This window comes from Xenopus laevis, chromosome 7S (genome assembly GCF_017654675.1).
Source record: "Xenopus laevis strain J_2021 chromosome 7S, Xenopus_laevis_v10.1, whole genome shotgun sequence".
In the NCBI taxonomy this organism is placed as follows: domain Eukaryota; kingdom Metazoa; phylum Chordata; class Amphibia; order Anura; family Pipidae; genus Xenopus; species Xenopus laevis.
In genome coordinates, this window is record NC_054384.1 from 17,872,265 (window position 1) to 17,888,426 (window position 16,162).

The following is a 16,162-nucleotide window of genomic DNA, read 5'->3' on the forward strand; positions in this document are numbered from 1 at the left end:
AAGTAAAAAATATTCAGTATTTAGGATGGCAATATATACAGAAGGGTGATAGCCCCATTTGCCTTCTCCGTCTGAACCACTTTGATTACTCATAGCAGTCATGAAGCAATCGTTGGCTTATGAAGTTGAAAAATACTAGTTAGCCTGACTAAATGTAGCCGTAAAAATTGGCATTTTTTTGATTAAATCTGCTATATATAGTGCTCAATACTCCAAGAAATTACCAGCAGCACACTGTTAGTCTTGCATAAGTGCTCAAGTGCAGATTTATTGTGTAGCCCATAGCATATAAAGGCAACGTTTCAGACCTCCCAGGTCCTTTGTCAAGCTTGACAAAGGACCTGGGAGGTCCGAAACGTTGCCTTTATATGCTATGGGCTACACAATAAATCTGCACTTGAGCACTTATGCAAGACTAACAGTGTGCTGCTGGTAATTTCTTGGAGTATTGATGTGACCCTTCGACAGGATTGGGGTCTTCCGGTTCAGCACCTGGCACAACAACTGTGAGATGAGTTGGGAGGTGAGCGCTCCATATTTGTGATTGATATATAGTGCTCAAAGCTGTTTGTACATTTTACATCGACAACATATAGATAACCTGCATCTAGGTGCATTTTAATTTGCCTTTTTAAGCAATATTATCCATTTTAAATAAACCAGTTCCTGCTGTAGCATTTATTTGATGAATCACCCCTCTGAGGTTCATTAACGTGGCACCAGGTACAGCAGGACTGAACTGCACGTTCAGCTTTGCTTTTAAATAAGAAACCCAACCCATTGTAAATCGGCATGATTTCATCATTTGGCCAACACAAGGCAACCTAGCAGCATATTGAATTGTCAAGGACTTAGGTCATTGGAATTTTAGTAGACCTCGGAGATGGTTGGAAAAAAAAATTTAAAATATTAGGTACTGGTTTGGTTTGGGACTAAAGACAGCTCAGCTGTTCGCAGCTGAAGTATGTGAGGCCAACAAAGAGACATTCCCTTCCATCCCAGAGAGTTTACATATACATTATTTAGATATTACATTGATTTCATGATTTGGCCAACACAAGGCAACCTTCCTAGCAGCATATTGAATTGTCAAGGACTTAGGTCATTGGAATTTTAGGAGACCTCAGGAGATGAGACAGCTCAGCTGTTCTCAGCTGGAGTATGTGAGGCCAACAAAGAGACATTCCCTTCCATCCCAGAGAGTTGACATAATCGTGAAATCATTTATCAGAAGACTAGCTGAGAAGTTCTGTGATAAGTCAAAACATATTAAGTTTGGTATTTGGGAAACTGATCCAACCATTTTTTTACCCTACAATATACAGTATATCATCTGTGCAGAAGTCTTGGTATGCTGAGGTCACGCGATGACTAAATATTTTCATGTATCATAATCCCAAAGACTTGTTTCTTCTTGAGAGCAACGTCGAAAGAGTCAGACATTCAGAAAACAACAAGGGATTACACAATAACATTCTGACGAGTTGCTAGAGATGTAACCTTCAGTGCCCCAGCTTGGTGTATGTGGCCACAAAGAGTTCTTAAGTCCTGGAAAGCACATTTTAGGTTTTTATAATAATCAAAAACACTGTATGGCATCTGTTATCCCTTTGTTAGGACAAACTCCGTTCCCAATACATCTCCCGCAAGAAAGACTTCAAACAGGCTTTTAATATTCTGAACCAATCATATCAATTGCATTTTATAGGACAACTAGACTTAATTAGGCGTTGAATAAATTGATTTGAATAAAATGGCAGTTGTTCCACACACTGCTGTTTGTGTAAAAGAGAAGAAACACTGTTCTGTTCTCTTCGGTTCAATTATTGTTTCAGTCATGTCGGTGGTCGTACCGTATACAAATTGTGCTTTGGGGCTTGGGATCTATTGGGTGAACTCTTGCACTGTTTTATTTAATAATAAGAGGTCTGTAAACATTTAAAAATTTAATAGACACGGGTCCTTGGATATTGTTGAGCACACACAGAGGATTATGAAGAATGTGCCCCAGTTTGGAAACCCATAGTAACCAATCAGAGCTGTTTTTTCACTATTCTAATTGCACTAATGTTCTGCTAATGGTGCCACATCTCAAACTAGAGACTCTAATTTATAGGAGTGTCAACTAGTGTGGCCCTGAACAATTCAATTGTGCCTCTATAGCTATGTGATGCCTTCAGTCATTAGGTAAAGTGGAAATATTGGCAGGAAGTAATTATCTCTATGTATAATGCAAAAATCAAGTATATGGTGTCGGGCTGTGCTGGGGTTTAATCTCGAGACCTCCTGGTTACTGGCTGCTTGCCCTAACCAACCGCCAAGAGAGCAGCCAGCAAGTTCATATATACTTTTCTACTGTGTCTCTGGATTAGTCATCTCATCCCAGCATCCTAATTGGTGGGCTGGGGTAAGCCAATCAGGGCTGACCCTGCCCTTGATAAGGTCAGCCCTCCTCACAACCACTGCCTGTGCATTGGCGCCTAACCTGTGTACTGTTGCATTGTCTCTGGCTTGGGTTCTCTAGCTCTGGCTCCTTGTCTTGTTCCAGTCCTGCTCCTGTTCCAGTTCTACTCCTGTCTCTTCACCCGCACCATCCTGTCCTGATCTTTGTCTGCTCCATCATTATTCATCCTGACTGACTTTTCGTCCTCGTCACCCTATTCCTGCAGTGCACAGTACTGGCTCTTGCCTTTACCCTTCCCACCTCTGCTTCCACAGCGCCCCCTACCTATCCCTGACATATGGTACATCTAGAGATGGCTGCCATGATGGCTTTTTTTGAGCTCTTTGTATGTCTTTCCTCATGCAAGGCTGCAAGGCTGGATTGTAGTTTGGCCGACATTTTAATCTCTCGTGGTAAAAACATCCATTTGACTCTAGTATTAAGAGCACTAAGGAAATCTGTGCACATTCCAATTTTATGATACCAAATGTCCCCCACAGACTGCAAGCTGATGCAAGGACACATTCCCTTTTTGTCCTCAGTACAAATTCAAGTCAGCAAAGCATTAACTCTACTGGAATCCTGATTCAGATTGTATTTATATTTGTCCTGAACTGATCTTAAGCATAATAGTTTACTGCATAGTTTGCCAAACTGCTGGGGAGCAGCATCTCAGCCAGTTAGAGTGGGATTTGGGATAAATACCTACTTTCTGTTTTGAACACTATTAGGGGTATTGCACTTGGACATTTGAAGGGCATGTATGGTTGAAACATGTAAGAACGCCTAAAGGCCCCCATACATGGGCTGATAAAAGCTGCCGACAGACCGAGTCGGCAGCTTTTTGGCCCGTGTGTGGGGCCATTCGACAGGCGTCCCCAATCAATATCTGCCCGAAAGTCGGCCAGATGCCGATCGGGCAGGGTATAAATCCCGTCAGATCATGGCTGCATCGGTTCATTGATGTGGTCCCGCAATCCGACCACCTGTATGGCTTTCAATGTGATAGGGCCCACAATTGGATCAGCCTGATATTGCCCACCTCAATGTGGGCATATCGGTGAGAGATCCGTTTGTTTGGCGACATCGTCAAACGAGCGGATCTCCCAGTGTATTGCCACCTTTACTTGTATAGAGAATTGCTGCAAGTCTCTACTCTCCAATTTGGCTCCATAAATTAGTACTAAGGTTTGATACTTGTATCTAGTCTATCATTCAAAGCACTACCTGGATGCTAGGGTAAATTGAACCCTAGCAACCCCTATTTTAAAAAACAACAAAAATAAATGGACTGGTTGTCTACATCATAGTAAAAGTTCATGTAAAGGTGAACAAGCTCTTTAAAAGTATAATGGGGTACTGTAAATATATTTGTTACCTTGCTATAATCTAGATCATCTCTGATCATGTTTGGGCCAAAGAAGAAACTTGATACGTCCAAGAATCTCTGCATTACAGAGGTGCAGCAGGACCATTTATCAGCCTCATTCTCCAAAGGAGGAGCAAGAAATATCACCTGAAATAAAAAAAACCTGTAGGTTTAATCTATGCATTTGGGATATTTTTCAGAGTAATGATCCAGATATTTGGCAGTCTTGTTGCAGCGAGAGCTTCTTTAGAAGTAATTCCCATTGCATCAAGGCACTGTTAGTAAGGAATCAGCTGAATTTCAGCTTGTGTTTTTTCCACTCATAATTATAAATAGATGTTTAGAGCTCAGTGCATGAAAAAGGGACAAACAATGAAGATCTGTCTCCAATAACTTGGCTTGTTCGCTCCAACAAAACCTCTTTCCAAATGGCGCCTGGAAAAAAATATGATATAATGGATCATCTGGTTCTGTCTATGAATATGCAAGTTCATCTTAGCTAGTGGTACTGTAACACAAATACAGTAGGTCTATTTATTGTTAGGCTAGTGGCACATGGGGCATTTTGTTTGTGCGTTAGTAATGATGGCTCATTGTGAGGCAAAAAATGGGGCTCTTGCCTACCAACATACAAACAGATTAAACTGGGAATGCAGTTTATCAGGCCAGGAGTTAACTGTGTTTTTCCCTTTTTCTTATCAGGATGGTGGTTTGTCAGCACAACAGAGGAGCAAGGATGGGTACCTGCTACTTACCTAGATTCCCAGACTGGAACCAAAGATGACTCTGAAATTAATACATCCAAATCAGGAGACGGTAAGATTTATATTACAGCATGTGCCGTAAACATTTAGCTGTTTCTGTTTTCCTTTCTTTCTTTTCCTACATATGTGTGTTTATTTTTCATTTGTTAGTAAAAAAATAACCAGATTAGGAGGACACGTTTAGGATTTCAAGTATTTGTTCCCCTTTAACAGAAAGAGAAGATATTAGGGTATAATACACAAAAGCCATGAATATCCTGTAAATTATATCCTTATAAACGGTGAGTTCTGATGTCATCAGTTATAAACGGTGAGTTCTGATGTCATTTCTGTCACATGACTCACCGAAACTTGTGTATTATAATAAATAAAGTACCCCCAGTTGCAAAATATGAGGATATTAGAAGTTACCTCGGAGTTTCCTGACCTGTATAAAAACACTCGGCCTTCGGCCTCGTGTTTTTATATGGTCATGAAACTCCTCGGTAACTTATAATATCCTTATATTTTACAAAAGGGGGTACTTTATTCACTATTTATTTACATAGTGCAAGGTAAGGAGCAGAGTGTAAATTAGGGCACTTTTGCACCCTGCCCCAAGCTTTGTACCCAAGGTGTATGTCTTTGTTTAGCAAAATGCACATGACCCATCCCTTCGGGCAGAGACACATGGTCAGATTTGGGGAGATTAGTCGCCCGGCGACAAATCTCCTCTTCTTCAGGTTGACTAATCTCACCGAACTGCCTCCCCTGCCTTCCCGTTGGCTAGAATGTATAAAGCTGGCGGGATGGCAATCGGTGAGCTTTGTTTTCCCAAGTTGCCTCACGAGGAAACTACGGACGACTTCGGAGAATGAAGCGCTCCAAGGGCCATCCCACCAACGATTTACATTCTAGCAGGCGGAAGGCAGTTCAGGGAGATTAGTCGTCCCGAAGACGAGGAGATTTGTCGCTGGGTGACTTACTGTATATCCCCGATTCTGAACGTGTGTCTCTGCCCTTAGTATTAGGAGTATTCACAGCAAATAATTATGAATACAGATATGGGATATGTTAACTAGAAACCTGCAATCCAGAATGCTCCATGGAAAGTATTCTGTAGATTTTCCTTTGTCCCCAATTATCTCCCAATAGCGAGAGGCTTGAGTATGGTTGGAGGGGTCGGCACTTCTCCCAATATCCATATAAGAAGAAAATGCCAAACTCCAAAGCCGGTGTAGCGGGGAGAACCCCTGCATGTTTATTAGTCACTTGATGTAACGTTTTGGGGGCGTGCCCCTTCGTCAGACATATGGAAATTATGGAAAGACCATAATACGCTGTTTTATCCAAATAATCCAAATTTATAAAGATGATTTTCTTTTTTCTCTGTAATAATAAAACAATACCCCGTACTTTATTTAATGTTGGCATGGTTTTCTAGTAGACTTAAGGTATAAAGATCCAAATTACAGAAAGATCCATTATCCGGAAAACCCTAGGTCCCAAGCATTCTTGATAACAGGTCCCATACCTGTATGAGTTAGGAAATGGGGAGATTACACAAAACAGAACAGACACATACCTCCCAAATGTCCTGTTTTTCGCAGGACAATCCCGATTTTGACAGCTCATCCTGCAATCCCGGGTTTGTTACTGAAATGTCCCGACTTTCTCTTTGATCTCCTGCACTGAACAGCCAGAAAAAGATACAAAGCATCTAACTGAATTGGCTTTTGGCAGAGAGCTCAGAATAGATACTTAAATACTTAGATAGGTCTCACATCTTAAAGGGCAATTCACTTTCATTAGCAAAACAGTAATAACACCTAAAAACTACAGAAATGTGTTCAGACTTTCATTTTGTAAAATGAACATGGTAATTAGGAGGTGTGGCCACAAATGGGCGTGGTCAACATCCTTTTGTCCCTCTTTCTGTTTCCAGAATGTTGGGAGTTATGCAGACAATGCTTATCCTACCTTAGAGGGTTGATTTGCTTTGGAGGAACCAATCACGGGAGAGGGGGTTAACAGCTGAATTAAGCCCCGATTTATGAAGTTTCAGTTCCAGATTTGTTTTGCATGTGAACTTGAAGCTGAACTTCAATAACCACTCCAGAGGACTGACCTTATATATATATATATATATATATATATATATATATATATATATATATATATTTTTTTTTTTTTTTTTTTTTTTCTGGAATAAGAAGATCATTGGTAGGAATATAGAGACCTCTAGAGCCCAAGCTCTTCTAGTTGGTGTCTGTAGGGGGCTTACAGCTGAAAGTCCCTTTGGCAGTCATTGTTCTGCAACGGAACAAAAGTACCAGGCAGTTTAATAGGAGACAATAGGGTTCTTGTTGTGTTTTACTTGACTTTCTTGCTAGCCTTATGAATAGTTGCTATTTGGCTAACAATAGAACTGTATTTGCTGGGCTTAAATTATTTGATCTGAATTCTGCTGCTTAACAGATATGTTGCAGGTCTGTGCAGATGTTGCGACTGGTATCATGTACAAATGTTTAGAGTTCCTGATATGGGATATTGCAATACAGTATATTATGTACTCAGTATATATATTCTGAGCTGAATCAACTAGATACAGAAATAAAGGCAATTTTTTAATTCTTAAAACTCATTTGTTTGGAAGGTTTGTCAAAGGAACGCTGGAGTACAGAATGGAAGTCAGCCTCAATTAGGTGCATTTAACTTCCCCTTTCCCCGAGGCACAGTTTGTTCAAAGTCCGGATGGTTTCAATATCGAGCCTTTAGAAGTCGGCAAAACGAATGTGACCAAACGGCGGGGAAGCACTTTGAGTTGTGAAGACAGTCTATAGACTTTATTATAATCTGAATAATATACGTAAAAGGGATTTGGCACACAATGAGAAATGTTTTACAAAAGCACAACATAGCTGCACTTTATTGGTCATGTACAATTAAGGCTTTTGTATTCAGACATAAGGAGTGAGTGTCGGGGACTTATTTATAAACACTGAGCAAATTTGCACCAGGGCAGTAACCCATAGCAACCAAGCAGTACATAGATTCTTTCAGCCAGGCAACCATCTGCAACATCTGATTGGTTGCCATGGCTTTCTGCCCAGGTGCAAGTTTTTCCAGTGTTTATAATGACCCCAAATTGCCCTACAATCTTAATTTTAATACTAAATAAATATTTAATTACAAATATCTTAAGCTTTATGTTCAGATGCAGTGATAGGTACAGGTATGGGATCTGTTATCTTATCTGGAACCCCGTTATTCAGAAAGCTCAGAATTACGGAAAGGCTGTCTCCAAATAATCCAAATTTTTAAAAATGATTTCCCTTTTCTCTTTAATAATAAAAGTAGCTTGTACTTGATCCAAACTAAGATATAATTAATCCTTATTGGAAGCAGAACCAGCCTATTGGGTTTATTTAATGTTTGCATGATTTTCTGGCAGACTTAAAGTATGAAGATCCAAATTATGGAAAGATCCTTTAACCCGGAAACCCCCAGGTCTCGAACACTCTGGATAACAGGTCCCATACATTGTATAAATATGTAAATATTGTGGTCTAAATAAACAGAATGTGGTAAAGTAGGCAGACTTGATGGACAATTTGCTCTTCCTTGCCATTATATTACATATTCATATTACATATTACATATTCCTAACATAATCTGTTAAAATTTTTAACCGGGTTTACTATCTTGTCCCACAAGGATATAAATAGTACCTTCTCCTCCACCACAAAATGGCATTTTCCCCTTCCCTTCCTGTTTTCGCTGCCCTCTAACCCAATCAAATACCAAAAGAAAAATGAGCGTTTTAAAGGCAGGCGTCCTGTTAGTTATTACAGCAGGTTATAGGTCAGAAGGCATTTCTTAACCTAGTGAGATCAGACATTGACTTAAAATTGTTATTGCTTTAAGAAAAATGAGTTGGGTATTATGCTAAGATATATCAGAATACACAGTATTAATGCTTTCATACTCAGTGACTGCTGGGCCCTTAGCATTAACAATTAGCGATGGGCGAATTTCTTCCGTTTTGCCCGCGTCAATTCGTGTAAATTTTGACTCCGGCGTTAAAGTCAATGGGCGTCCGAATAGTGTTGACGCGAGCGACTTTTCGGACGCACGTCAAATTTTTTTTTGCTGATGGTGAATTTTCGAATTTATTCGCCGGTGTTGAAACGTGGAAATTTGCGCCTGCCGAATTTATTCGCCCATCACTATTGACAATACAAGTTTGGTGCCTGATAGAAAGATGAAGTTATTTCCAAAGGGCTGACATGGAACCATGCACCCAATGTAGTAGGAACCAGTCCTGTTTTTTTGCGTGGCAAACTTTCTACAAATAACACGTGCCACCCACGTCTCCTTGTTTGCCCATATAGGGCCAATGAGTGATATTTGTAGCCCATTACGAACAAGAAGCCCATGTGAACTTTGAAATTGGAGCTCAGCCATTTCCCATTCAAATCAATAGGGGGCAGCAATCATGGACTGTCCATTGGATAAAATACGCAAGCAGAAAAAATAATTGGTGTAACAGTTTTAGAATACTAAGTACTAATATGTTGTCTGTGAAAATAAACATTGCATCATAGGGTTGTTCTTTTTCAGAATTTGCCAAACGGATTGTATCTGAATAAAGATCTCCCAGTGTATGTTAGTTGACAAGCCATCCTAAGGGAATCGTACAATGCCAATGATATTTGTATAACACATTCTTTCTGTTTAACATGTTAACCTTTCAAGGGCCCGCAAAACAGAGAAATAAGCACTTTTTGACCCATGCATTTTGCATCATAGTTAATTCTGGCAGCTATTAAAATGTAATTTTTTTTTTTCAATGCACATGTAGTTCTTTGCAAACCAGCTTTAAGCATTTAGGCCAATAACCTTTCCAATGTCCAAACAGCTCTGTTGGGCTGCCTAGGAGGTCCAGGAGCCAGTTGCTTTGAATAACATATGGCTTTCTAGTCAGTAAGTTGCACAGTTCAGCAAACTGGCCTCCTTCACCATGGAGACTTTGGTTCAGTAAACCTACCTATAACCAGCTACAAGTACTACTACCTTAGGTGGCTCCAGCAAGTTGATTGGTTGAACAAGTGCTTTAAAATTGACTCTTCCATTTTTGGCAGTGACACAACATACAAGATCAAAGTCATACTGATATTATTAATGTGCCATCACCTAGCCATGTATTTCAGTGAAACACATGTGCATCAGAGCATGTTCTTCCAAAGAAACAGCAATTCCTTAAAACAAGTTGATTTTATGTGATTTTAGTGGTTATATAACTTTAGTCAAAGCCCCATTGGAGGTCCAAACATTGCCCAAGCCCCCCCCCCCCCCCCAGCTCACAACAAGGTTAACAATGCAGGAAAGTACTGGTTTAGCAGTTCATCAGCCATCATCCAAGGACATCTAATAGTGAATCGTAAATATATTTTCACCCTAAATCTCAGCAAATGTGACCTTAATCTGGGCTGTGTATCTAGGATTCTGGCATTCTTTTTAGGGTCAGCGCACACGATTAGATTTGGGGAGATTATTTGCCCGGCGACAAATCTCCTCTTCTTTGGGGTGACTAATCTCCCCGAACTGCCTCCCGACGGCTAGAATGTAGATCGCCGGCGGGATGGCACTCGGAGCGATTCATTTTCCGAAGTCACCCGAAGTTTCATTGTGAAACCGAGTGCCATCCCACCGGTGATTTACATTCTAGCCAGAGGGAGGCAGTTAGTTGCCCCGAAGAAGAGGAGATTTGTCGCCAGGCAACTAATCTCCCCGAATCTGAGCGTGTGCCCTGACCCTTAGTCTCACCCTGAGCTGAGCCCCTTTCTATTGCTCCTCAATGGCTCCATGGTAATTTAAACTCACTGGCACCCCCTGCAGAGCAGAAAACGATCACCACCAGAATATAATATGCTGTGCATAAAAGACTTGTTTTTAAGGGGAAGGTTCATTATCATTCATTCTCATTGCCATCACATTGTCAATAGGTTTAATGTGCCTTGTAATATTATTTATGGTTCCTATTCATATCATCCTGTCATGTTTTGCTTTCTGTTTATCTCACGTTTCCATCCATCTTTCATACTAGTAACTAAGAGGCGCAAGGCTCATCTACGGCGCTTGGACCGGCGATGGACGCTGGGCGGCATTGTCAACAGGCTACAAAGCCGAGGTGATTAGACCTTTAACCACACACTTTCTAATGTGCACTATGGCTTTCCATTCATTTGCTTCCAGCCTAAATGTGATTTGCTTCTGTATCAGCCATAGTTGGTGGAACTCAAGATATCTAAAAGTTGCATGAGCTATGTTCCAGCAGCAGGGAGCATCATTTTTGCTTTGTGTTCTCATTTGGAATACTTGTCAGTGGGATGTGCTGCAAAAAGAGTGCAATGGAATGAGTTCTCCCCAGTTTCCGGAGGCACATGTCATGGAAACTTGTATTATATTTATTGTAAATATTAGATGAACCATGAGAGCCTGTGTTTGAGCTGCCATTTTCAGACTGCTGCGGCTCAGTGTGCTTTCCAGGTGTCCTGATGGACAAGAAGTCTTTTCTCCGGATTGTCTCTCTGTTGTCACTCTGTGTTCTAATACATGGAAATACCATGAACATCTGTAGCCTAACAGTATTGTCCTTCATGACTGAGAGCAGCGATTTCCAAACATCTGTAGTGAGCTCCAGGGTCCCAAGGCAGCAGTTTAACACCCCTGGATAAAAATAAATGGATAGAGATGGATGTGCTTCAGATTCAGGGGGCTGTTTGGAAAAAATGCACAGTGTCTTGGACAGCCAAGTAAAATTAAGACTCATCATCCCACCATTGGGGGGGGATGTAAGGACTTTAATTTGGCAATATCTGGAGGACAGTTGTGGTTGCTCTGAGTTGTATTAAAAGCAAGAATTTCAGGCTTACAGCCTTCAGCACCACTGGGTATTGGTAAGAATGCTGGGAGCTGTCGTTCACAACTGCTTAAATGCCTCAAATTTCAAGTCTTCAGGGCACAACGGGAGTAAATCTCAAGCATTTTGTTTCTGCAGCACCTTAGCTCCTTAGCTCCATGGGCCTCAGGCAAAGGTTGTCTGGCAATTGCCTTCCAGCGTCGGTGCACACATGGCAGTTAGTGCTTCCGGGCTGACAAGCGAGGGTACCCACTCCAACCATACAAGTGAAAGAGTGGGTGGTTATTGTGCTCTTTGTCCCTATGGTCATGACACAAAACACATCTATGTATAAAGTGGAAAGCATTTCCTGAGGGCACGTTAGGGGTTTTAACATTCTTACAAGTGAAAGACCTGTGAGTCCCTGCTGCCAGAGAGTACATTAACATTCCTTGTAAGACACTGAGTTGTGTTCACTTAGGATCTGTAGGTACAACTGAACTGCACCCACGCGACCAGTCATAGCAAACATACAGTTTCCGGTTTAAGAATTCACTGTTCAGCTTTGTTTTTAATTCCAGGAGAGTGAGCTCCAAACCACAGCTCCAGTCGTTCCCAATAGAGTAGGAGAGACAGCAAGAACGTGAGAGGCAGGAGAGACTGCTGACTGAGGGAAAATGCTTAATATGAAAATCTGCTGTGGTTTGGGGGAAAAAAGGCAAAAGCTCTGCTTAATACTTTATGCCGTGCAAATAGCTCAGCACAAGATAAGGCATTTTTAAATTTGCATTTGATTAAGAAATATTGTCTAAATTTTAGGAGTCAGGAGGGGACCGTCACATATAACCATTTATGTCCTTCAGAGTTGTTCTAGGGTTTTCTTTCTTAATCTCAGATCCCCAAATGTTGCCGAACTCAGAATGCCTTAATTTTTATGATTTATTGAATTCTGTGAGTTATAATCCAGCATTATCTGATGGTCCAAGGTAAAGAATCAGGGTTTCTTCTCTTCTTTCCGTTCCTTGTTGGTAGCTCACTTCTCTTCATCCATTCATGGAGTCTTGGTCAACTAGTTTGACCCTGGCTGCCATAATAACACTGATCTTTATACTTTAAATACTTTAAAGTAAACGTTGGGCACCAACATTACATTCCATGCCAGTTCATCTTCCATAAAAATCACATTGCCTAGAGGTACTTTTTTTGTAAAGTGTCACATCTCCATGTTGGACCCACATGTGATTTCCCTGCTCCCACTGGACAAGTGTTTGAGCGCCTGTGGGGGAAAGAGAAACTTGTTTAGTGGTGGCACAGCCTGCCCTAATTTTTTTATTCCAGGCCACATGCCTAGTGATTTAACTCACTGGGTGGTGCCCAACATATTGTCAGCCACAATATTTTAACCTTTATTTCGTTAAGATAGCCTACAATCAGAGGAGGCTCATCAAGTTGGAAAAGCATGAAATGAGTTAGGGCTTGTATGGAGTGGTGGGTTTTGGTTTGGTCATGGGCAAAGTTTTTGGCATAATTGGGGAATGGCCAAGGAAGGTCAGATGATTTAATATGCAAAGGGTCCCCCCCCTATTAGGTCCCCATTATACTCATTGGCTGGGCCCTCCTACAATACATTTAAATGGTCATTCTAGTGCAGAGGGATCAACCTATATTTAGATATAAAATCAAGGGCATGGTTTCCTTTTATAACTATGGAATAATAATTGTACACCACACGGAGGCCACCCCCAGTCTCATCTATGTTATATCTATGTGGTTTGCTATTTCCCATCAAAGGGATTATGTCCCTTATTTAAGTTTCATAATTATAATACTTTAGCCAATTTGTTGTCCTTGCTTCACAATAAAAATAGCGCCTAGAACAAAATTATATGAATCAAACGCCAATTTCTCGAAGGCTTAAGTGCTTCTTAATAGCCGAGACCACATAGTGTGTGTTTATATCTGCATTATGTGTTTGTTTCATTTGTTTCCAGTGCGTTTAATGGTTTTTATGCCTATAAATCTTTCCAATCCTTATTCAAATTGCTTATTCTTAAAAATAAATAGCAATTTTCCCTAAATTATATTGTCAAGCATCGGGCTTTCCAAATATCTGCTCCGTTCTCTTCCACACCAATAGTAATTACATATGGCCTGGTTGGTGGACGTGAATTGTCCAAGTCATGATTGGCATCCATAAATCAACGTAAATCCTAATGGCTAAGTGGTGGCCATGCAGGCAGTTTGACCACGGGGAAAGTTTTCTTTACACAAATTTGTCTGGATGAACAAACTGCTAAAAAGATTGAAATCCAGTTTATCTTAGCAAAGCAGAACCTTGGGAATGTTTCCAGTTCTTAAGTACAATTACCAGGAGTTATGCACAAACCCAAGGCAAACAGTTGGTTTTGCTGGTTAAGTATAATTAGAATAATGTGCAGTTGCTATGGGTTTACTGGTGTTGGGTGTAATGTTAACTTCAGTACAACTTTAGAGCTCATCTGTTGAGTATGATTGGCTTGCAGCATGGCGCATTATGTTACCTGCACTGAGAGGAGTTCATGGAGCCACTGACCACTTTAGCCATTGAGGAGCCAGGGCTGTATTTAGTAATGGTAATGTCTAGGCAAAACATTATTTAATAAAGCCAAAGGTGCATTAGCTCCCACATCCTATCTATCATAAGCTTTTTGTGGTGGGTGCTGGGAGTTGTACTTCTACAACAGTAGAAGGTTCCACATTGGGTAACCTTGTTAGAAAGCATTACCATCACCCTTGCTGCCCTACTGCGGCCACTCTTCATTCCTACATAAACTGCTTTGCCATGGGTGGAAAGTTGCCCCGTGTTCTTACATTAGCATCCATCCAGTTTATTAGTCATTCTCAACCAGACGGATATGCTGGGAGTTACAATAACATTAAAGACAAATACAAGAGGTCCTCTGCACTCAACCCATTAATGGTATATTTAATTTAAGACATTGAGACATGTTGTACCTTGAGCTAACAAAAAAAATATACAATAACCATACCCTAGTAGATTGTGCTATTTTTTTTTAAGGAAAGGGAATAGGCTGAGAGCAAAGGTTTCATTCTTTACAGTATGTTTACAAAACATTTCCCTTTTAAGGACTCCCAGTCCTTTTTTGTTTTTTTCAGAATGTATTTCATTCCAGCTAGTTCAGGGGGAGTTGGGGAGCAACACAAGCATGATGCTAAATAAGTAGGGATGCAGCAAATCCAGGATTCGGCCTTTTTAAGCAGCGTTCAGATTCGGCCAAATGCTTCTACCCGGCTGAACCGAATCCTAATTTGCATATGCAAATTAGGGACGGGGAGGGAATTTCCGTGACTTTTTGTCACAAAACAAAAAATGTTTTCCCCTTCCCACCCCTAATTTGCATATGCAAATTAGGATTCGGTACTGTATTCGCCAAATCTTTCACAAAGGATTCGGGGGTTCGCCCGAATCCAAAATAGTGGATCCCTACAAATAAGGGTTGATTGGCTATTTGGTAGGCTCTGTTTGGCAGTAAACCTGGTTTTTATGCAACAAAATTTGCCTTCAAGCCTGACATTCAAAAATAAGCACCTGCTTTGGGGCCACTGGGAGCAACATCCAAGGGGTCAGTTGGGGACCACTGAACTAGGTGGCTCATGCAGTGAAAAAAAATGGAGAAAACACATCCTTGAAGAATGGCACAGCTGCAAAGCTTCTATTGACAGAGGCGGCCCAGGGAACCACCTATAATGGCGTTAGAATACCACCATACCCAGCAAAAAATCTAGTGGTCTGAACAGTCCCTCCTTCCCAACTCCCGGACCCCTCACTTCATGCCTCTGTTTTTCAGCAAAGTTAAATGTAGGGGAGAGTAGACAACTATTCAGCAGACCCCACAGTCCAGGCCTCCCTGCAGCCGTGGGGTCTGCTGTATATGTAGTTAACACCACTGATTCAAATTCTCAAGAGGAAGCATGATTGGTGAAGAGCAGCTATGTAGAACCTTAAATGAATGGGATTTCTTTGCACAACAGCTGTGGGGCAATTCGAGCAACAGCACTTGAGGTCTTCAATGAACCCTGTAGGCTACTTTCCTATCCAACGCCAAGCAAAAAATAGTTTTTTTCTTTAAAACAATGTATATACTTTTCTGTCCTCAACCGAGCACTAAACTTGCCAGTTTCCTTGGTGTCTGCTGGCACTGTTGTGCACTGCTTGTTTGCTTACTATGGCAACTCCTCCCTTGCTTTGGAATAAGAAACAGCTGACATTTGTATATTGTGTTTTATATGCAATAACTTATAATTCAGTAAATATGCTGAATAAATAATAAAACAAAGCATTTTTCCTGCCAAGCAGATGTTGCACATTACCCTGCTCATTACTTTTCATTAGCACCATGTTCTATTTAATGGCAGGGTACCAATCATCCAGTATTGGTTTCTTCTGCTGCAATCAATAGATGCACTATTTGTCTTTACAGTTTGTACTGGGAAGCAATTTTATTGTTTGTGTAAGTGGAGGGGGTGTTTATAAAACTGAGATTTCACTTAGCATGCTTGCCCTTTATTAGAAACATGCGGCACACGGATATTTCAACTACTGGCTATTCTGCCTCTTGGGTGTTTAAATAAATATTACAAAATCTTGTTATTGCAAGAAAAACATCCCTTTGTGGTACAGATTTTTTAACCTGTGGATTTCC

The 16,162-nt window shown here is 40.8% G+C and overlaps 1 protein-coding gene across 11 annotated transcripts in view; it reads left to right on the top strand.

Annotated features, from left to right (window-relative positions):
* Nucleotides 1–16,162, top strand: part of sh3pxd2a.S (SH3 and PX domains 2A S homeolog) — a 181,405-nt gene that overhangs the window by 152,607 nt on the left and 12,636 nt on the right. For 7 of the 11 annotated variants that reach the window (XM_041570932.1, XM_041570931.1, XM_041570934.1 and 4 more), the window contains 2 exons: nucleotides 4,515–4,628; nucleotides 10,665–10,748. In XM_041570932.1, coding sequence (XP_041426866.1) covers nucleotides 4,515–4,628; nucleotides 10,665–10,748 — 198 coding nt within the window. The remainder of the gene's footprint in view (nucleotides 1–4,514; nucleotides 4,629–10,664; nucleotides 10,749–16,162) is intronic. The other 4 variants (XM_041570936.1, XM_041570938.1, XM_041570939.1 and 1 more) reach the window with 1 other exon arrangement.